A 24,113-nucleotide genomic window follows, 5' to 3' on the forward strand; every position below is an offset into this window, starting at 1 on the left:
CTGGTTTCCCCCCCCCCCCCACACACATCTTTTAAAGATCAGAAGTAAATATAATAAAAAATATGCAAGCACTTTCAAGAAGGAAATTATTGCGTTGAGGATGTGGTTCAATGGTAGAGTGCTTGTCCAGCATGTGTTGGGCTCTGGCTTCTGCTGAAAAGCATAAGAAAAATTATTAAATATCATTGAAATACATTAAAGAGTGTACACGGGTATTTTGAAGAACCCAATCTTTGTAAAACACATCACTTTTTCTTGAATTGATTTATGGGTTTAGTGTGATCTCAATCAGAATACAAGTTCTTACTTTATTATTTCTTTTAAATCGTTTCTACCTTTTGTTTTTCTCTTTCTTCTTTCCTTAATTCCTTTTAAAATTTTTGATTGATTTTTGCAGCTTAAATGATGCATGTTTTTCAATTAGTGTAATGCTTCACCAAGAGTCTTAGATAAGCTGCAGTGAGATATTTTTAACTTTACTGTGTGAGAGAGGAAAAGAGACAGCAAAATGTTTTGTTGTCTTGTTCTACTATTGATGTCAAGGTCACAACCAGTGTTGAGAAAATAAGAAAGCAGATGATGTGTGCTGGGGGTTGGATTTTTTATTTGTGAATGATGAGTTTGCCTCTCAGAATGTAACATTTTGTTATTGGCTTTCTCTGAATTCTCTAGGATTTACATTTATTTTCTCCCCTTTCTCAGTTATAATGCCTGAAATCTAGCTTTGGCATACATTATACTGGGAAGTATCACTGGTAAGACCAGGGAAGGAACTCCTATGTAGGACTTCACTTCATAAAAGTTTGTATTTATGTTGAAAGTACTGGGTTATAGAACGTGAAAATCTTGGAAATAGAATACCACATGGGCAAAGAGGTTTGGCTTTTAATTTTAAAAGAAAAAAAAATCAAGCTAACTTACTTTCTTCTAGTTATCATATATGGTCTAGAGGTAAAAAGAAATCCCTGTTTCTGTCTTTCAGATGCTAATGGGAGATACTCCTTGATTAATAGATACTTATGGTGCAGTGTTTTTAAAGTCCTTTAGGAACCAGGAGAGGTGGTAGGATGAAGCCTGCTGAAGCATATAGTAAGATTATGCTGGTACACAGAAGTGAATGTATTAAAAGCTTTAAGTCAAGGAGATCACAGAATTATGGCTTTCTTCTTTTATGTACTTAATGGTGTTTTCTTTCACCAAGAAAACATTGAGAACCATAATTCTATCTTATGGGATGGCTAAGGAATATTATAATAAACCTATTTCTTTAAAACCTGTGTTTTTGTTATAATGAATAATAAGACTGTGACTAAATTGAGCAATATTAACAGTATCTATGTCAATAAATATGGTTTAGGAAATGGGCATTATTTTATTTTTGAACCTTAGGTGACTTTGAGGAGCAGTGAGCAATTATGAGCATCTCTCCAGCCCCAGTCAAATGGCTAATACATTTTGTACCTAATTTGACCTCTGTAAAGAACTTACTATGTAGGAATGCTAGGAAGGTGGTGTCTTGGTTTATATCACTATCCTCCTTTTTCTTCCAACTTTCTTTGCAGAACAGTATAACACAATTTAAGAAAGCAGCTTGGTAATCGCAGAAAGTACATTTGAAGCCATACATTCTCCCATGACCCAGTGGGAGAAGAGTGTGGGCAAGGGAACTAAAGAGCCTACACATTATCTCATTATTTAATGTAATATTCACATTGCACTGTTTGTTGTTTGTATATCCCATATATTTTTTTGGGGGGGGCGTGGAGTGGTGTGGGGAGAGGTACACAAGAAGGAGACAAGATAATTAACTGTATCTAAAATGGTTTTAGAAAACTTCCTGGGGCTTAGTAATCTTAACCAGATCTGGAATTAAAAGAAAAAACTTGATCACCGGGCAGTCTAGGTTGTAGATTTTGGTTGGGTGGTTGATGCTTGTAAAAAATATAAGATCTAGTTTTGTTCAATTTCATCTTAGACTGAGTTCCATTCTATTATTACTTTCTGTAATTCATATATAAATTTTAAGTTTTGCAGAGTGGGTTTATTTCACAGAAATTCTGTCCCTCAAATTTTCTATAACTAATGTATATATGACCTGTATATTATATATATATATATATATATATATAAATTTATATATATATATATATAAATATATATTTAAATATTTAAATATATAAATTATATATAAATATATAAAATTTATATATATATACATTTTTTGTATATATATATATATATATTTGTTCATTATATGTGTGATCTCATCTGTTGGCATTCAGAAGATTTGTTTTTTGCTAATATTTTATTATAATCAGTAGTTAGAATAGAGTAGTGGAAGTTTGTCTAATAGGAGATTCAAGATTAAACTTAATTTTCCTATATTTTGACCAGTCTATATTTTTAGAATATGCTTTAGAATTCTCCTTTTAAATGGTTATTGCATATGTCCACCAATGCTAATCAATTATTGGGCACTCTATCTGTCTCATGTATGATCACTAGTACTGGTTGTACTTTCTTGCTTGTGGTATTGTTTGTCTTGATTTCAGAAATTTCCTGCATGTTTACCAGAATACAAATAGATTTATTTTATGTATACATATGTATATGTTAAAAAAGAAACCAAAATTTTCAGTGGAAACACTTCCATTAATAAAAGTCAATAAAAAAGTGAAATACACTTTCTAAATACAAAAGCCATTTGTAGTACAGTTATTTTTGTATACCGTGCATTAACTTTTCTCTTTTGAGCATAAATTAGTTTCTGTGTACAAATTCACCTTGTTCTGGTTGATTATTATTATTTTTATGTTTATTATGCTGAACTACACAATTTGACCAAAACTTTTTTTTCTGAGGTTGGTTCTTTGGCTTTTTATCTCACCCTTGTGTTCTTGAAAACTTGCTTTCTGGTATCTGTGGATATTGTAGGTATATTCTGATTTTCTTTTGTCCCAATTCATCTAAATACCTCCACAGGACTTCTGTTGTCTTTTGTTGAAAAAGTATGGGGTCTGGAGTTGGAAGTAAAAGTTGATTTGGGGGCCAAGAGTACTGCTGCTAATGTTGGGCATCTTAAATATGATGGAAATGTAAATTCACTTTTTAAATAAATGTGTTTAGTTTAATCTTTACATTTTAACATATAGTTACCCATTTTTTATGTTTTATTCATTTTTAGAGACTGTTCCATGTTTACATAAGTTATTCCAAATAAAGATAACTTTGGAATCCTACTATTTAATGTCATGTTGTAAATACCACTGTTAGATATAAAAGTATATTATTTTGACACTTATTTGGGTGAGACAAAATCTCTTTAGATAAAGATGACTGAAAAGTGAATGAAGTTTTCTGGAGAATCCAAAAAAGTCGGAAAAACTCATTTTTGCTGAGGTTTTTGTAATTAACACAAAATAGCTTGAGACCCTTTAATGTTATTTATATTTATTAGAATAGTAACACACTTCTGGAGTATACAGATGTTTAGTTTGTATGTGGAAATTAGGCATGGTTGTAGATACATTGTTGCATCCTTACAAGCAAGAAAGACATCATTAAAGAAAGAGTAGCCTTGCTTTTGCCTGGCTGAACTGCATTTAACATATTCCATAGGTGAGTTTATTTTGGAAAGGTTAATAAGTAACTTTTGGGTTAATAAGTAACCACATGTTTTCTTTTTCTTTATTTAGCTGTCACAGAGTTACAGAGATTTTTAGAGCTGAAAGGAACATGATAATTTGTCTCATTTATCTTTTTTTTTAATAGAGAGGTAAAAGTGTAGTTTGTTTAGTTTTTATTTTTGTGATGATTCAGATTAATTGTTATAAAAAGTTGTTATTATATTGTAAATATGTACTTTAGTTCAGTGATTGCTTAGAAGATTTATCTAGGTGATATATTCCTGGTGTTAAGCCATTAATTTTTTGAAACACAATATAATATGCTTTTTGTTGCATAGTACTATCTTTTTGAGTTTGAAATTTTCTTTTTCTTGGGGAAAAAAAAAATCTGCACGTGGTCTTTTGGCATTGCCACCACTATGCCTTTTCAAGAAAACTAACCTTTGCCTGAGTAAAGTTAGCATTAACTGTTACTTCCCCAGGCACATTATCTAGAGTTTGAGTAGCATCAAAATGCTTAAAAGTTTATGGTATTATGCTTTTGCTTAGGCTATAGATTATATAATACCTTTTTTTTTTTAATCATCTTCTCTCTTTGCTTAAGAGTTCTTGAAGCCAGCATAGCAGAAAATAAAGCATGTTTGAAGAGGACCCCTACAGAAGTTTGGAGGGATTCTCGAAACCCTTATGATAGAAAAAGGCAGGACAAAGCTCCTGTTGGGCTAAAAAATGTTGGCAATACTTGTTGGTTTAGTGCTGTTATTCAGGTAAGTATCTTTTATTCATTTCTTTTTTTTTGGTGGCCATGATAGAACTGAAAGTGGGCTGGGGTTGTGTTCTTTTAGATTGTGTTAAACACAAGGGAAAGCAAGGTTTTAATATGCTCTTGTCTGTAAATTAGTTTGGGGATTGTAGTATCCCTTCACTTCTCTCCACTCTGTGTGTTTGTGTGTGTGTATGTGTGTGTGTGTGTGTGTGTGTGTGTGTTTCTCTTTTGGTGGTGGGATCAAACCCAGCGCCTCCTGCATGCTTGGCAAATGCTCTCAAACTTTGCTACATCCCCAGACCCAATGTAGAGCTTTAGCAGTAGACTACTACTTATGTACTTCTCCTTCCTTGATCTTAGGAATTGCTGTAGGGGTGGGAAGAAAATTTTTTGTATATATTTCCTTGCAGATTTAGGGAAGCATTACAATCAAGATACCCACAATTGGCTTTTGTGGGTCTGGTTGGATTTATTTGGATATACTGGGAAACTGTTATTCATAGTATTTTACTCATTTAAATAATTTTTTTTCAATATGAAGAGGTATTTTATTTGAGGTTGGCATAGATTTACAAATAAGTTATTTTCAGTGCATATTAGGAGAATGTAAAAAATGTAAAATGTGAAAAATAAATAACAATAAATCAAGAATAACATGTTTTCTTTTAAACTTAGAAAACCTGTAGTAAAACTTTACCCTTAGTAAAGTTCTGTAACTTTTTCTAAAATACAAGATATTTGTATGTGTAGACATCCATGATTTTCTCAATTTTGAAAAATTTTCTTTATAATGTATTTACCTGATTACTTTGATTTTTTAAAAACTTTTTTTTTCTGATAATGACAGTTGTCATAATTTTTTACCATTCTCTGTTGACATTGATAATAAGATTACAAAACTTAAAACAATCTCTTGAGTAGTTGCGTATATTTAATTTTTTGTATTCTTAAAATTTTTGTGTTGTTTTTAGAAATTGAATTGTATCTTATTTTTTAGAGTTCCTAATGAGAATTTTTGTTCTTTTTTTAATTAAGGTTTTGTACATTTCATAGTTTAAAATTCATTTTAAAACATGAAATATAGTTTTAAGGCTGTGATCTGATTTTTTATGAATATGTTTTGCTGCCTGTATTTGACAAATGGTTGTTTTCCCAGTGCAATTAACAGCCAACAGTTGAGGCTCAGTGATTAGAAGTTTTTCTTTAAAAAGCACAAGAGAAAAGAAAATACTTGCAAACAATCAATATACATTAGTTAGAATAGGGATTTTTCAATATCATATTTATAGGAAAGTCCTTCTTGAGGTGATAATTAAATTATTAATAGATTTAGGAATGATCTCCTTTTATTTTTATAGGATAAACACTTTCCACTGTCTTCTTTCACACTTGGTAGAATAATCCATCTATTTTTACCTTAGATTTTGTTTTACATTTCAAATTTTTGGTGGGTTTTTTTGGGTTCTTGTTTTGGTTGGAGGGAATGGACTAGAAGAACATTGCTTGTCTTCTTACCTTCGAGTTTATTAAAACTGGTAATTTTACTAGCTTTAAATTTTTATCTAAAAGGCAAGTATAGGTAATTGATATTCTTTATTTTTGTGATAAATTTCAGCAAATAGAAGAAGTAATCTTTTAACATTAAGTTTGGGTTATAGTGCCCTAAAAAGATAGTGAGTTTTTGGAACCTGGAAAAACATTGTCAGATTTTAGAAAAATTATGGGTGGGCCATAAAAGTTTGTCTAGATCACTTGAACTTTTTTTTTTTTTTTCAACTCTTATACTATTTTAAGTATCTTTTTATTTTTCTTTAGTGACTATATCTTTTTTTCTTTTCACATTATTCTCAGATATAAAGAGATGTGACAGCTTATCATAAATGGAAATTTTCACTTATTAAAGGGAAGTTGAGCAGAAAACTTGCATTAGTATTTATTTGTTTTGATTTCTGAAGACTTGGAATTTGTTCCAAATTATGATTTGGATAGTAAAGTTTGATTTTATAGAATTTTCTTGTGTGGAACTTACTTAGTTGGCAGGACTTATATGAAACACTAGGTATTCTTTTCCTTGTGAGTATATTTACCAATTCCAGATGTTTACTGGAAATATAAACCTCTAACTTCAAAGTAGGTAGCTGGAGTAGGCTACAAAACGTATAACTGTATATACTTATTCCTTAGCTACTGGTACCAAAGTTTTAGAATAGGGAAACAATGTCAGAAAGGGAGTACAAACAAACTGGAGATTGTACTGAGAATGGGCTTAAATCTTTGGGTTCTAGTAATATTTTTTGTGATTTCAGTTTGGCTATCAAACCCCTATCTAATCAAAATTGTTTCTGTTCTGTTCAACTGGAACTTTTATGTAGAAAATATTAATTATACCTGCTTCTCTTACTAGTGTATCAGAGATAGGCATTTAGAGGTGTATTGTCCTCCCTAGATCTGGGGTGTTTAGTTAAGTAGTGAATCCACTCTTGATGACTTTAGCACCTGTCTCATTTGGATCCCTCTGAGATGCCCAGAAGTAAGGTGCTCATGCCTCTCAGTTTGCCTGAGTTAGTCTCAGTTTACTCCTATTGTAGATGTGTTGGCACATATTAAAGTCTTTTATACTTAGAAAGATTGTAGGGTAGATAGTAAAGAAGGATTGTATCTAGAAGATTGTATTTAGAAAGGATTGTAGGGTAGATAGTAAAGAAGGATTGTACCTAGGAGACTGTATTTAGAAAGAATTGCAGGGTAGATAGTAAAGCATATACAAATAACCATAACTCCAGGTTTATCATATAACACTAGGTGAATCACATAACTCCAGCCTTATAAGTCATGTAATTCCTGATTGACTGAAGTACAAGCATCCTGAGAGCAGAAGGCACAGCTGGGCTATGTTAAATGTCAGCGCATGCTAATATTGTCTGACACATTGGAATAGCCCCAGATCTTGCTGTCTCATAGCCCTTTGCTTCTTGAAGACATCTATAGCCATTCTTGTTTTCTTCTGTTATCTTTACTTTTCTAATTGACTTGGTTTTCTACTGAGGCAGATGAGTAGTTAGTTCTTTTATTTCACTTGCCTACAATTATTTTTGTTTTATCTCCCAACATAGTTCCAAAACAAGTTTAAAATAGTCACTCTTTGGTATATTTTCTACAAATTTTGAAAATGATACAGTATCCACTCAGTTGATTTTTGACTGACCTGATCTTTAAGGCATTTCCAGAAGTTGCTGCTGAGTAGATGATAAGCTAAATTTTTCACAGATTTGGAGTCTTAGTGAACACCTCAGACTTTCATTTAGAATTCTTACAGTGGAGAGCCTTCAATTGACTGAAAACTGAGAGTATTTAGGCTTTTTAGTTTCTGAATCATACAGCTTCAAATAATCGCATATTTTATCAAATTAAGGTAATTTGGGATTGCAAGTGAGTCCAGTCTAGCTTTTAGAAGCATATGTAAAACTCTGTGTTAGAAGATATTATGTAATATTTTGAGTTTTTGCATGCAATATTTAGCACTCAAATCAGCCATACCAGAAAATAAGGGAGAATAAAAAGAAAAAGTTGGATGATAGAAATATACTTATATGGAAACCAGAAGATTGTTAGTTATAATAATGTACTATCATCAAAGAATTAAAAACAAGATTGAGAATTTTGACATTAAACTAAAAAACTAACAAAATGGACATTATAGAATAGAAAATTATAATACAGGAAATAAATCAATGGGTGAATTGAACAGTGTATATCAGGTGCAACTAAAGAGAGTATTAGTTAACTAGACAATTGGTCTGAAGAATATTTTCAGAATAAAGCCATGAAATAAAGATAAGAGCATATCTTTAGATATTGGACATAATGAATAGTACAAACATAATGTAGTTCCAGAGGGAGAGTAGAAGGCACAATGAAAATATAATATTTGAAGAGAAGATGACTGAGAATATTCTAAACCTGAAAGAGAGATCAAACCATAGCTTCAGGAAGCAACAGGAACCAAATAGTAGAAACAAAGAATACTGCACCAATGTACATCATAATAAAACAGGAAAAAAAAAAAAAAAACTACAAAGAGAAAATCACAGAGTAATGAGATAGAAAAAGATCCAACGCGTCTATAAAGGAGCCAATGTCACCAACTGAATTTTCAACAGAAATGATGTCTTTAAAGTGCTGGAAAAAATTAAATGGCCATTTAGATTTCTGGCTCAGTAGAAATCTTCAGAAGTGAAGAATGTACCATTTTCTATCAAGCAGAGGCTGAAATGTTCTTCAGAGCTACACCAAACAAAATTCTAACGGTGTTCAGAAACAAGGAAAATGTTCTCCAATGGGAGCTCAGAATATCAAAGTAGTGTTGGGATCCTCCTATTTTGCCAGTATCTTTCCTTTTTAAATTCCTTGGAAGGATAGTTCATACTTTGCCCCCCTTATTTTTGTTCCATCTCTCCCATTCTCATTGCACCTCTTCTTTCTTCACCACTATACTGAAAAGGTGACTCCCTCATTGCCAAAGGTTATCTCCTGCCTTACTTCAGTGATATTGCATATCTTGTCCTTGAGATACGCCATTGATTATTTGATGATACATCAGAGTCTTTTTTAGTATTTTAAATCTTTACCGAGATATCCCTGAAAATGGCATTTTTTAAAGTTCCACAAGTTAAAAATTAAAAAAATAAAATAAATAAAGCTTCACACGTTATTGTGATACACAGCTAATGATTGAAAACCCTGCTTTTTCTCTTCCCCTTTCTCTTCTGATTTTTTTACTGTTCATACTTAAGTCTTTTTCAAACTTCTCCTCACCTACCAGCTTTAAAATCCTGCCTTTTCTCAGATTCTCATCTTTTTTTTTAAGATTTTTTTTGTTTTTTAAAATTTGCTCTAATTACTTTTACACGATCTTGATCTATTGTTACTGTATTCATATCCTTTCTCCTTTATAACATATAGTGTCATTGTTTTAACCTGCAGTTTTAAGATTATAATCTTCACAAGGGCAGAGACTATATATTTTTTTATTCTCTGCTATTCCTAGTGTCCAGCTTATGTTAGTTTTTTTGTTGCAATGATCTAAATAATTGACAAAAACAATTTATGGGGGACAAGTTTGTTTTGGGCTCATGGTTTCAGAAGTTCAGTCCATGGTCTTCTGGCTCCTTTGTTCTAGGCCTGAGATGAGGCAGAATATAATGGTAGAAGGGTATAATGGAGGAATTCTGCTCACTTCATGGTATCTAGGAAGCAGAGAGGGAGGGAGGAAATGTAAACCCCAAAGCACATTCCATTGTGACCCACTTCCTCCAGCTACTCCCCATCTGCTTATGGTTAACCATCACCTAGTACAATAGTCCTTCCAAATTATTAATCCATCAAATGGATTAATCCACTAAGTAGGTTACAGTTCTCACAACCTTATCATTTCACCTCTGAACATCCCAACAATAAAACAGGAAATTTTGGGGAACACCTCATATCCAAACCACAGCAGTGTGCTTTAAATATTTATTAAAAGAATGAATAAATAAGCTAAAAATGGTGGTAAGCACCTGGACCTAGCTGCTAAGGAGGCTGAGGTGGGAGATCACTCGAGACAAGGAGTTTGAGACCAGTCTGGACAACCTCATTTCAAAGAGAAAAAAAAATTATTTATTTCATGTACTCATAATGTGTAATTAAGAAATCCTTCCAGATTACAAGATGGTCAAATATTTTTCTATAGTTTCTTCTATCAGAAACTGGTTTTATCTTTCATATTTTGGTCTTTAGTCCATCCATTTGTCCAGCTCCATTTCCTTATATGTAGTGATCCAGTTTTTCCAATAACCAACTGTTTGTTTTTCCTTTGATTCGTGCCGCTACCTTATATTCTGTCAAATAGGCTAATTCATCTTTTATAAAATTCTATACATGATTTTATGTACAGTAATTTTCAAACTTAAAAAGCTATGACTCAAGAAAGAAATATAGTTTATGTTGTAAGACAGTTTATTCATGTTAGTAAAACATCTACCATTAAAAAATTTATAAAAAAAATAATGTGAATTTATTTGGTATAATGCTGATATTTTCCATTTTTAAAAATCATTGTTAAATAAATGTTTATTAAGATGACATAATGATAGGTTATAAAGAGCTGTTGAATACTTCTCCTTTTTATGAACATTTTTCATCTGTTCTCATTATACTCTCAGAATGATCAGTACCATGGAGTTATATTTCTATTGTTAAATTTATGTGTTTGCCTCCTTTCTTGGGCATAGAGATAATAAACATCTTTTTGTGTGTCTGTCACCTAGCATCTGTGGAATAAATTTGTTTGTACTCAGGTTTTCTAGGTAATTCTTAACGAACATAGAACGTCTACAAAGTTTCTTTACTTATTGTAATCTTATTTTGAGGAAACATCTCTCTCTCTCTCTCTCTCTCTCTCTATATATATATATATATATATATATATATATATATATTCATATATATATATACACACATATATGTGCATATATATGTATATATAGTAATATGTATATATTAATAACAACTTTAAATATTTTTTTACATTGTACTTGAATAGTTTTTTGATTCACAGTAGATTAAATATTGCTAATTATCAAGTATATCAGAATATAAGAAATGAGACTTTCTCAGGGAGAAAATAGGCTGCCTTATGCTAGTTGCAACAGTTGTATATTAGCAGTAGAGTTGTCAAAAATAAGTCTTTGGACACCAATTTTACAATTCTATTTATAGAATTTCTCCTATCTTAAATTGTTGTTCTTTTTCAGTCATTATTCAATCTTTTGGAATTTAGAAGATTAGTTCTGAATTACAAACCTCCATCAAATGCTCAAGATTTACCCCGAAACCAAAAGGTAAAATTATAAAAGATCTTTCAACAGAGTACCTGTGCTTTTTTATATTCTATCATTTATTATTGCTTTGGGGCATTTATTTGCTTCATCAGATCTGAAACTGTTCGAATTTGAATGTCAACTCATTAATTTCTACCATAATAACTTATCATCCTTTGTTAGTATATTGTAAATATGACTTTTTCTTCACCTATACGTCAACAGTTAAATGCCAATTTTTTTGGTCAGTTTATTAACTTTTTCTATTTTTTCAGATTGTCAAATTTCAATAAACTTAATAGGGTATAATTGATAATTTAAGATCTTTCATCAGTTTTTTCCTGAAAAATTGTGTGAAAATCAAATTTTCTTTTCAGTTGTTTTGAGTTCTTTAAAAAATAAAATTTAAACTTTGCAGTACAAATCTTTACTTTCTTTTTTTTGTTTGTTTTTTGAAGTTAATATTAGGCAATACAAAATAAGAGAACATGATATTGGAGTTACCTTGCCTGGCTTCTAGCTGTGGACCTAAGGCAAGTCACTTGTTCTCTCTGTGCACTTTCCTCTACAGAGTGTAATAATAACAGTAGTTATTTCATGGAGTTGCTCTGGGGATTAAATGAGGTAAAACATATAAAAGGCATAAAAGTGCCTGTTATACAGTAAGTGTATTAGGTATTAGCAATTATGAGTTGATAGCAATTTTTTTAAAAATAGAAATTAAAAAAATAGGACTGATTTGCAAGCAGACATTCATATTTAATAGACAGAATATTGACTGTGGTGATGATATGCTTAAGTGCTGGGCTTTAGTGATCTTGCTATAAAGAGTCCCTAGTCCTGAAATGCACTGGATTTAGGCAGAGAAGGTAAAGTTTTAGACTTCAGTAAAGTGCTGAACTTTGTGTGAACTGTTGTGGTAGTTATAAATTAATAAATTATGTTTTCCTTTTAGTGTTTAATTTTTAAAACCACTTTTCCTGCAAAGTATGTGAAACATTTGTTATGTACACTAGGGGGAATAGAACTTGATTTACAGCCAACTTTTCAGGCTGTCATCTCTGGGCTGTAAAGTGTCAGCCTGATAAATAATTTTGAACAGGGAATTAAGACCACTTGGCAAATGATCACACTGCCAGAGAAATTAAGCAAACCTGTCTGTCATTAACAGTTTTTACATGTAACTATTGCCTCCCTTTATCACAGTTGTTTGTTAATATTAACAGCTCTCATGTTTCACTTGAAGTATATATACATATAATTTGTATAGAGTTGTTTAGAATTATTATTTCCACTAATTTATTTTTGCATGTCTTCTGTACCTTTTATTTCCTGGATTTTATAGTTTACAGAGCTTTAATTTATTTTATTTTCATGGTAAGATGATGTTGGTTTGTAATCTTATATAAGCAGTAATCATTATATCCATGTTACATACCAGAGCTAGTTGTGAGGTTATGAACCTGTTCAGCACATGGTGGGAAAATGTGTGTTCAGCCTCTTTCTAGAGAAGTTTGCTTCTTGCAATGGAAGGATCAGAATCTTTGGTGTCTCTTTGGCTTAGAGAGTTGAAATACTTACTTCATTCTCTGAAAGACACTAATTTATATAAGATGGTTCCATAAATGAAGTTATTTTTTAATTTGGCATGACAACAGGACACACTACAATTTGCTACCTTTGAAGCAAATGTGATAATTATAGGTAGTTATTACTGATTTGTGGTACATTCACTTGAGGTGATTAAAGACTGTTTTAAAAAGGTGTCAGTGTAACTTTTATCACTTTTTATTTAATAGTGAATTTGTTTCTAATTCATAAAACGTTTACTACTACTACAGTGAGCTTGAAAACAAATGTTAAGATATGAATGCACTTAGAATTAATTTAATCAAATCAGAAAGATGTCATTTGTGTGCATTGCTAAGAGGATTTCTTTTGTTGGCTATTAAAGCTTGCCACAAATATTATGTATATCTTAAGTGAGAAGAAAAGATCATTAGTGTATTTGGAAATCAGATAATACTTTAGGTGGATATGCCTATTGCTTACAGAAATTGAAACTGTATTATACATTCATTTTCATTTGAACTATAAGGTAATCATGAGGTGACCAAAAAATAATATAGATTCTCAGTGCAATCATTCTTCTCCACTTCAGTGCTCTTTTGGCAAAAAAATGTTACAAACTGATGGTAAAACATTAAATGTTGAGAAAACAAGTATACTTAACTCCTTAATATTTAGTGGAAATTATTGTGCAAGGAGCTAAAAGCTTACTAATTTTTAGCCTATATTATTTATGTCTTGATTTAGGGCAAATGTTTCCAAATAAACAATGTTTTCCTCACTTTTCACCATGTGAAGGTAATCATTATAAGAGAAGGGAAGGTGCTTAGTTGAGTTCAATACTGTGTTCCTTAATTTTACAAAAAAAAAGGAGGCATTCTGGGATTTCCTGTCTTTAACTATGACAAAGTAACAGGGACTGAGTGTTTTACAAGTTCAATGTAAAAGAAAATAATAAAAGAGTAGAAATCACTCTTTCAGAAAAACAGTAGAAAAAAATTAAAGAATCCAAAGCTGCTTTTTGAGAAGATTGGTAAAGTTGATGAGCTTTTAGATAGACTGAGTAAGAACAAGGCAGAATAATATGTAAATGACAAATATAAGGAATGGAAAAGTAGGATGTCATTACATCATCCATATAAAACACAGAATAATGCATTACTATCAACAAGAGAAGGACCTCGAACGCCACAATCCATTGAAATTTGCTGATGAAGAAATGAAAAGCATGGGATAACCCTATATCATACTGAAAAAAATCTCACAATTGCCGAGAGTACTATGGTACATGCCTAATCCCAGCAGTTTGGGAGGCTGAGGTAGGAGGATCTCCGAGTTCAAACCCAGCCTCACCAACCTAGTGAGGCCCTAAGCAATTTAGTGAGATCCTGTTTCAAAATAAAAAACGCACAAGGATGTGGCTCAGTGATTAAGCACCCCTAGGTTCAATCATTGGTAACAGCTAAATAATCTTACTAGTGACATACCAGTTCTCTATAAAGTTTTACAGAAAACTGAAGAAGAGATAAAGCTTCCCAACAGATTATGGGAGCCTAGTATTATCCTGAAATCAAAAGTAAAATATATTTTAGGAAGAGAAAAAAATATTTTAGGAAGAGAAAACTGAGATCAGTATTGTTCATGAATATGGAAAAAAGTGGCAACGTTTTGGCAAATTGAATCCTGCAGTATATGTAAAGTATAATATCTCATGAGAAAGTGGGGTTTATATGGGAATGCAAAATTGGTTTTTCTACTTAAAAATCAGTCAGTTTAATTCACCATATTAACAGATTGAAGAAGGAAAATGATACAATCTTCTCAATAGATGAAGAAAAAGGATTTGACAAAAGCTAACACTTACTTATGATGCAGTCTACCTAAAACTAGGAAGAAGAAAAGAACTTCCTCCTCCTGATAAAGCCCAATTACCAAAAAAAAAAAAAAATCTACATGTAATATAATACTTAATGGTGAAACTGAATGCTTTTCTCCAACAATCATGATGTCAGTCTTCAACACTTTAAATTTTGGACTGGAATTCTGAACCAGTGCCATACAACAAGAAAAGAAATAGGCATGGAGATGGGAAGTAAGAAATCAAAACTGTCTATATGGTTGGATTATTTATGTTGAAAATTCTAAGTACTTTACAAAAAAATAAAATATATATTTTTCTTACCAAGAACAAGAAATAAAGTCAAACAATACAAGGTCCACATACAAAATCATTTGTATTTTTGTGTACCAGTAACATAAAATTGGAAATTTAAATTAAAAAAATACTTCTGTTCAGTGATATGTGAAATATGAAAAACTTAGGGAGAAATTTGCCAAAATATGAATAGGAAAGACCTGTGAACTTAAAATGCCAGAATATTGCTGAGAAAAATTAAATGAATAAAAGAACATACCATGTTCATGAATTGGAGGATTCAATATTGTTACCGTATCAGTTATCCTAAGAGATTAATCTATAGATGTCATGTAAGCTCAGTCATAATTCCATCATCCTTTTTTATAGAAATTAGCTGATTGATTCTAGATATGTATGGAAATTTCAATATATATAAAAGCAGTAACAATTTATAAAAGTCAAAAAATATTGGAAGGATTACTTATCAGCATACTGTGCTATTGGCCAGAATATAATACATAGATCAGTGGAGCAGAACGAAGCCTGGAAATAGACCCACCCACGAGGTAAATAGATGTTAGTCAAAGTTACCAGAATAATTTACTGAGAAAAAAATACGTATTTTCCACGAATAACATAAAATAAATGATTTTCAATTTTTACCTGACCCTAAAATAATCCATAGTGGAGCATATTGTATTCTTAAAAATAAGAACTTAAACCATAAAAATTCTTAACAATGGGGCTGGGGATGTGGCTCAAGCGGTAGCACACTTGCCTGGCATGGGTGGGGCTCTGGGTTTGATCCTCAGCACCACATAAAAATAAAATAAAGATGTTGTGTCCACTGAAAACTAAAAAAAAAAAAAAAAAAAAATTCTTGACAAAAACAGGGTAAAATTTTAATGTCCTTAGATTAAGCAATGGTTTTTTTAAGTAGAACAATATGAAGACATTTATCCTAAAAGAAAAAAAAAAGATAAATTGGCATCAAAATTAAGTTTAAGTTTTGAAAGATTTATGCAAAATGAAAAGGCATGCCACAGAGTGGGAGAAAAATCATTTATAAAACCAATAATTATTGATTACTTTTTTGAGGAAAATATTTGAATAAATGCTTCATGATAAAAATATGCAGAGAGTAGAAAACTACATGAAATAAATAATCAACATTGCTAGTCACTAAAAAAAATACAGAATAAGCTGCAGATGCCACTGTGTACCCACTTGAAGAAACAAAAATATAAGATGCTCAAATTCAAGTGTTGATAGAATGCAGAGCTAGAACTCCATGGAAAACAGTTTGATAGCTATCAGCCATACAACCCACTCATTTCCCTTCAGGTTTTCATTAAAGGAAAATGGAAGAATATATATCCACACCGAAACATATCAGTATCTCTAGCAGTTGAAGAGGCTGATAGATCAATTAGTTGTGATAAATATCCCCATAATTTAATACTACACAGCAGGAAAATGTATTGAATTACTAATGCAAACAATCATATGGATGAGGCTCAAAATAATTAGCTGATTGAAAGAAACATGCCTAAAACAAATATTATAGCATTTAGTTTCATGTGTATAAATTCCTGTGAAATAGAAATGACTCTGTTCACATGGAATTGATGAGGGAATGACAGGGATGAAGAAATTTTGGAGGGTGGTGGATAGGCAGGTGTACTGTCTTGAAATTGTGGCCATGATTTCATGAACACATACATGAATGAAGCTTGGAGATTTCTCTGCTTGATAATGTACAGAGCTATACATCAGTCATGATTTAAGAAACCTGTTTAAAAAAAAAACGAAGGCTAAAAGTTGTGTTCAATTGGTTTCTATTGATATTTTCATAATTTACCAAATTAGCTGCTCTTGACTTCATTTATATTTTTGCCTTTTGAAACTTGAGAAGGATTTTCTAGCTGTAGGAATTGACTGAGACAAAAATTTTTCAATGTTAAAACTATTTTACTTTCCAGATAAGCTCCTCAGCAGAATTTCTCTAAATTTTCAAAAATCATTGCTTTCTTTATGACTTGATAAGAAATGTCATTTAAAAACTGATTTGTCTTGAGTAAATGCTTCATGATAAAAGATATCCAGATATCACTGAAAGATGAAGAAATTAACGTCAGAAAACTAAGGGTTTTTTGGGAAATAATTTTGTTTCAATTCAATAAATTTTTTTTTCAAACTTACTTATATAGGGTAGTTGATGAGAAATTAGCAAGTATCAGAGACAAACCATGGATTGGTTTTCTTAGTCTTTATTGTTGATGATGAAATTTATTATATTTAAATGAAAACTATGTTCCTCAGAACTTAACACTTTTATGTCAAAATTAGTGTACTTTGTGATTAATTTAATGGTGTGTAGTTTTTGGATGAAGAGATAAGTATTTGGAATGAATTTTATTCCCTTTTACCTATTTTTTTAGAAGTTTTTTTTTTTTAATTGCAATCTGGAGAGCAGTTATTTCCATATGAATTATATTATTCTGGGCAGTACCTATAGAAAGATACACCCCTATAATTTTGTAATGTTGGAATGTTCTTATGTAAACATAGAATTTTTTTTTTTAGATTTAAGTAGTATATTCAAGCTTTATGTATTAAAATTGCTACTTCAAGAACTAAATATTATAACAATTGTTTGTCTTACCTATTATGATTCATTTTACTACCTTATGTGAATTACATGCTTTCATCTTGTTTAACAATGAATTGTTAGTGACTGGGGCTGCAGTTGTAGTTCAGTGGTATAGCACTACCTAGCATGTGTGCAGCATTGGGTTCAATCCTTAGCACTACATAAGAAAATAAACAAACAAAATAAAAGTTTTAAGAAAAATTGTTAGTGAATGATAGTATTTTTTTTTTTTCATGGAAGATTTGGTTTAATCAGTGAGAATTAAATGCTTGCTATGTATAGCAGCAAACTGTGGAAGAGATATTGAAATCTTTGAGAAGCTTAGAATCTTATATAGAATGAAAGTAAGATATCAAGGACTGCCAGGAGGGTAATATATTAACCTCATATAAAAGTCTGACTTAAATTAATCATTAGGTTAATACTGTACTTATTAAAAAATTAAATAAAAATTATAATTACAATTAAATCATATTAAACATGATACATAGTAATTCAGTTATAAAATAAGTATAGCAATTTTATAAAATATAAAATAATAAATGTGAATAACAATATTTATTAAATTGCTAATAAGGGTTCTAACAGTAGTATAATAATTAGGGTCATCACACAGCAGTGGCAATGGTGATTTGTAGTGGAGGGTGTTCATTTCAGTAGATAATGGAATTTGCAGGAATTGTTAATTTGGAAGCATCTAGAAAGGCTTCGTAGAGGAGGGAAGGGGGTTTTGCTTATTTGCTTGTATTGGGGAAAAGCACTCAGAGCAGCGCCTGGCATGTAGTGAGCACTCATTGAATGCTGGCTGTTACTGTTGCTCTTGCCATCACCAGCTGGGCCTAGATGAATGGGAAGGATTATAATAAACAGACTTGAATGAGGAGGATATTCTTGGCTGGGTAATGACATGATTTGCTATGAATATGTGGCATTTATTCTGAAATCATGAGCCTAGCCTAGGCCCTCTGCTGTTACATGCGTGGCTCTTTTGAGTCCTGTAGATGGTAACAAAACTGTTCTTTCAATATGATAGAGAATGCTGGATTTATGCCTGATCTTTATTAGTTAGTCTAATTTTGGTTACTATTAACATATTTGTTTACTTATAAAGATTTTGCTAATCTTCACTAAGGTTTTAGATTCTTATTATTTTTTTCCCCAATAGGAACATCGGAATTTGCCTTTTATGTGTGAGCTGAGATATCTATTTGCACTTCTTGTTGGTACCAAAAGGAAATACGTTGATCCATCAAGAGCAGTTGAAATTCTTAAGGATGCCTTCAAGTCAAATGACTCACAGCAGGTAGATTTCTTGTACTGTTTTATTTAAGCTGATCTGTCCTTCAGCAGTTTTTACTAGAATATGTAATAATTTAGAATTGGTTGTTCAGCTTTATTACAAATAACCTGGAGTCATTTAAAACATGGTTTATTTGGAAGATTTACTTTTAAATTAACCAAAGGAAAGTGATCTTGGAAGTGTCAAGAAAAGTGAAGTTGTGATTTATATTATAATTGAAGATGATAAGGGAAAACAGTGGATAAAATGAAGAATGTTCACTTGTGATTAAAATAATCTCAACAAATTTGTGACAACCCAGTGTCAGTATAGTATACATGCTTTTGATGTTGCTGTTTTTGCTGTTAGGAGGTAATTTTTCTTTACTCAGAAAATGTTTTGAAAGAACTTGACTTTTTTTTTGTTTTTCATTGTGTAAATAGTGTTATCATAGTAGCTATTTATCCATTTGTTAAAAATACTATTGAGGATTTTTCATGTAGAAATATAAAATATCTGTAAAAAACCAATATTTTCTCACATAGAGAAGTCAGAGCTATTAAGGAAAACCAAAAGGAATGAAAAGGTGGTAGGGATAATGAGCGTTGAAAAAGGTACTAGTGCTGAAGCAAAGGGCAAATGATGAAATAATATTTGAGAAGAGGCTTAAAAAGCCACTTTTTTTTTTTTGTAGTGTACTTTTTATAGTCCTTGGATCTATCTCTGTGTCAATGTGTGGAAAGGGAATTTGGAGACAGGCTCTGAGCAATTCTGTTACTGTGTTTCTAGTCTGCCTGCGGGCTTGGCCTGTTGACACCCTCTCCATCTTTTTAAAATAACACCTTGTATGGCAATTATCAGCAGACAGAAAGGGTCTCACATCCAGTTTTCTTCTGTTGATTTTTTTCTTTTTTGAAACCATTTCTAACGATGGCCCCCTGCCTGTTTGGTTCAGCATTATTTCATCTGTGTTATGTACTATCATGTTACATGTGCATAACACAGAAGCCAAAAGAAATGGCTGGATCTGATCCCAAACCTCCATTTTAAGGACACTTCTTCTGAATATTTTTTACTTATGTATTCATTCATTCCTTTATTTCAGTTGCATTCTTTTCTTTTTTAGTATGTATACTTTCTTCTCCAGTGACTCTTAATACGTAGTTACATTTTGACACTTTACAGATTAATTCTGTTAAATTCTTTTTTATCTGGAATTAACTTTTTCCCTTGTTTTCCTTGTTTACTTGTTTACTTCCTTCTTTGTTGATGCTTTCCACAGATATGTAGTGGTATTTGAGTGTCTTTTCATATTTAAAGATGACACAGCATACACACTTTTTGAGCCATACATAGTTGGGGCTTTTCCAGTTTGAGTTAAGAGTCCAAATGGAAACAGTTAGCTCTGCTGTTACATGCTCCTGAATGCTGCAGTATGAATGTTTTTGCTTTGAGTTGACTGACTGGTTTTCTTGCTGTTGATTCTTTTATCTCTTTTAAAGTAGAGGCATATCAGTTCAAGTTGATAAAGGTTTGATTCTCTTCTGTTCCCTTAAACTCTTGACTCTGAAGTATATATAATGACTAAGTGGAATACATCTATAGTGACATGTACATCATCCTTATTTTGAAAAAGTGAATATATACTTGAATTTTACATTCTTCCTAAATGTTTAAATTACATATTTTGAAATATTTAAGGGTCTTTATGGGAGACCTTTTGGGTATGCAGTAGTACTATCAATTTTAATCATTCTTTTGTTTTAGTTTACAAGTACTAATAATGAAATAATAAAGATCTAGTTTTATTTTCTTTTGGTGAAAGTTAGATTGATTGCTAAAAAGGGGATTAACTTCTACCAAAAGACTTGAGAAAAATAGGAACCTTTTTCATTCCTTGTTAATGTAATCGTCAAGATAAGTTATAGAAAATTATGGACATTGTTTTAAGGGTTAGATTAGTTTCCTAGGACCGCTCTAACAAATCACCAGAAACCGGTGGCTTTAAAAAAAAAAAAAAAAAAAAGAAAGAAAGAAAAAGGAAAATTGTTATTTCATTGTAGAGGCCGGAGATCCCAAATAAAGGTTCTGGCAGAGCCATGTACCCTGCAGCAGTTCTAGGGGGAAATCCTTCCTTGCCTCTACCAATTACCAATTCCTGGTGACTCCTGGTGTCCCTTGGGTTGTAGCAGGATAGATTCAGTTTCTGTCTGTCTTTGAATGTCCTTTTATCTGGAGGGTCTGTGTCTGGTCTTCTGTTTCTCCCAGGAATATCCATTCTAAAAATCCAATGATTTAGAATCTACTCTTACCACCATTATCTCATCTTGAGATTCTTGTCTTAATTATACCTACAAAGACCCATATTCCTTATTCTGAGGTTTTAAACAATTATATAATTTGGTGGGCCACTGTATATGATGTGAATGTATGAAACTGGATTTTTGTGCTAGTGTAGCTAGCCTTCTCTAACTGTGTTTCTGGAGCAATTTACTTAAGCAGTTAACTTCTAGATGTTAGTGCCAGTATTTTTCAGGTCAATATATTGACCTAGACTCTCTTCAAAAAGTCTAGCTGGAAAAATATATATGGTCCATTTTTTAGTTAGGGCTGTTTAGATAAGTAAAGGCAGGTGGCCTGTGCTGATTCATCTGTTTTTGTGCAGTCTTAGTAGGGTTGTTTTATTTTCTTCCCTTACGTTCTTTGTGGACCTGTTCCTCTGTCTTCCAGCTCATGTTGTTCAAAGAGTTATGGTGGTTGATTAGTACATCTGCCACTACTTTTTCTTTCTTTTCTATGTTAGGAAAGCAAGGATCAAAGAAAGAGGTGTCAAAATTGACATATGTACTGGATCTGAATGGAGTATCAGTTTGAAGTTCATAGGATCTTGAACTCTGGTGAGGAGTTAGTGGTTAGTTGGACTTAATTTCTTGAAGTAAACAAGTCTTCTAGTACAGGTGGCTGTGGCTTTAAAAAGTTGTATGTATTAGTTGAATTAAAAAACGGAATTCTTAAGAAGCACAAGTTCTTATTTCTAAGATGCTTTATAAAATGAAGAACCTTTGGTAATATGAGTTTCATTTTACAAAGACTCACTTCAGAGTTCCATTGGGCATGCTTTTATGTGTGTGTGTGTGTGTGTGTATGTGTGTATACATCCATACACACATATGTATTTTTTTCTCCTATATTGAAACCTAGTAACAATGATTGTGTTTTTTCCCTCAAGTTATGATTTCATACCCTTAAATGTTAAATTACCAGTGTTCATTGGAATTGGTGATACTTTTATGTGGAGTTGGTATTATACATTTCAGTGACTGGCTATAGGTTTTATGTTGCAAAAGTTATTATTTTTATTAGTAGGCTAAAATATCAACAAGACTTTTTTCTTTCCACAGCAAGATGTGAGCGAGTTTACACACAAATTATTAGATTGGTTAGAAGATGCCTTCCAAATGAAAGCTGAAGAGGAGACGTAAGTTACCATAAAGTTTAGTGATGGGAATTTAGGAGGTGAATGAATAGGACTTTTTCTCATATGTATTCCATGTCAACAAAGAAACAGGAAACCAAGATAAACTTGTGGGAGTCCCAGTATTATCTGTGTTATTGATAAATTGGAATTTATTGCAAAATTTGAGTTGCTTTCATTTTCCAATATAAGATCAGAATTTTGTCAGGAAGAGCTACAAAGTGGTTCTTGAGAGATCCAGTCTTACATATCTAGTTCTTTTTCTTAGATTCAAAGATCATTTGTCATAAGGAGTAGTGGTAAAGTAATGGGTTAATGGTGGAGAAATTAAAAAGACATTACTCTGATAAAGTTCTATCACATGGCAAACTGTGAACAGGAGTATAAACTTTCTCCTCAGTATCCTATACTACTTATTCTTTATTCATTAGGTTTAACTATTAAAACTTTGGTTATTTAAAGTATTTTACTGGCCTCCTTGAAAGAGAAGTCAGTACTTTTAGGGCAACCCTGTTCCTACCCTCATTAGGCCATTCTCCAAATATCAACCGTTTGTTCCTTAATTTTTTTCTTGGAACACCAGTGGACTATTTAGATTGTCATCACAGGCTCTGACACGAACCTTACCAGATTTAGTTATACGTAGAATACGTAGAACACAGAGAGAAATCCCATGCTTAAAATTCTCTTCTGTTTCTTTTTTCCTATTTTCAAATTATGGATACTCTTACAGCCCAATAAAGTTCATCGTAACATAATACGCAATGAGATTAAGGTTCAAGATATTCTAGTCATGCAGTATTAATAATGAAGACATGCTTCTGAACTTTAATATAGGTGCTCCCCCACTTTGCTGCCAAAATCCATGGAAATACTAAGCTTCCATATGACATCCCCTTTTTAATGTAAAATTTGACAAGTTATACTTAGAAATCAGAGTATTTTGCCCTGTAATTGCTAGTCACATAAAGAAGATAACTCATTTCCCAGCTTCTTATTTTGTATCGTCTTAGCTACAAGCATGTCATTCTATGCCTGAACAGAGTTTTGATTCTAATCTGAAGCCTGTAATCATTTATACATATGTAGTCCTTTTGTGCTTCACATGTTGAATTGCACATACCTTAATTTTACATTTCAGACACGTGCCTTAATTTTAGATTTCAGGGCATTGTTAGGATACATATGATTAACACTAGTCTCTTACCTTGTTACCAAAGATTGTAGCAGAAACTTAGCTCAGACAATTATGTTAATTTCACTTCCATCAGGATGCTAGTCATTGAAGGCCAGTTGACTGCAGACAGCTCTCTTAATTTAAACTAAGTTGGAAGAAATTACTCAAGAGAATAATCTGGTTCCAAGTATATAATATCTGAGGTGACAAAATTCCACTCATTGCAAATTGTCTATCACGTAATATGGCATTTGAGGTCTACTTTACTCCTAGACTATTTAGAAGTTTATGATGTGGCAATTTGGACCAGTAAGTGTCCTTCATTTTTGTCCATGAAAACTCTTAAGTTGCATTTTCCTTTGGCGCTCCAGTTTGTCCTTTGTCATTGCTGCAATGAATGAACACTTTGTATGGTAACTCATTTTTGTGCCATGATGGCTACCAGCACTGCTGTGCAATTGTTTGGGCCTGTGAACCCTCCCTCTGAGGTTGATCTGTCTTCTCTTTTATTTTAGTTTCATCTGGAAAATCTCCCCGTAAGATTCCTGAACTGAATTTGCTTTTGCTGTTT

The 24,113-nt window shown here is 31.9% G+C and overlaps 2 protein-coding genes across 5 annotated transcripts in view; both read left to right on the forward strand.

Annotated features, from left to right (window-relative positions):
- The window catches only part of LOC125617014, a 58,216-nt gene extending 53,886 nt beyond the window's left edge, over positions 1–4,330 (forward strand). The window contains exon 5 of the mRNA XM_048803859.1: positions 4,231–4,330. Coding sequence (XP_048659816.1) covers positions 4,231–4,250 — 20 coding nt within the window. The 3' untranslated portion in view covers positions 4,251–4,330. The remainder of the gene's footprint in view (positions 1–4,230) is intronic.
- Positions 4,260–24,113, forward strand: part of Usp25 (ubiquitin specific peptidase 25) — an 83,562-nt gene continuing 63,708 nt past the window's right edge. For 2 of the 4 annotated variants that reach the window (XM_048803522.1, XM_048803523.1), the window contains exons 1-5: positions 4,341–4,393; positions 11,187–11,273; positions 11,711–11,785; positions 18,777–18,914; positions 22,292–22,368. In XM_048803522.1, the coding sequence (XP_048659479.1) occupies positions 11,741–11,785; positions 18,777–18,914; positions 22,292–22,368 (260 nt within the window). In that variant the 5' untranslated portion in view covers positions 4,341–4,393; positions 11,187–11,273; positions 11,711–11,740. Of the gene's footprint in view, positions 4,394–11,186; positions 11,274–11,710; positions 11,786–18,776; positions 18,915–22,291; positions 22,369–24,113 lie in introns of all 4 variants that reach the window. The other 2 variants (XM_015478315.2, XM_048803524.1) reach the window with 1 other exon arrangement.

The sequence above is a fragment of the Marmota marmota genome, unplaced genomic scaffold, assembly GCF_001458135.2.
Source record: "Marmota marmota marmota unplaced genomic scaffold, marMar, whole genome shotgun sequence".
Classification (NCBI taxonomy): domain Eukaryota; kingdom Metazoa; phylum Chordata; class Mammalia; order Rodentia; family Sciuridae; genus Marmota; species Marmota marmota.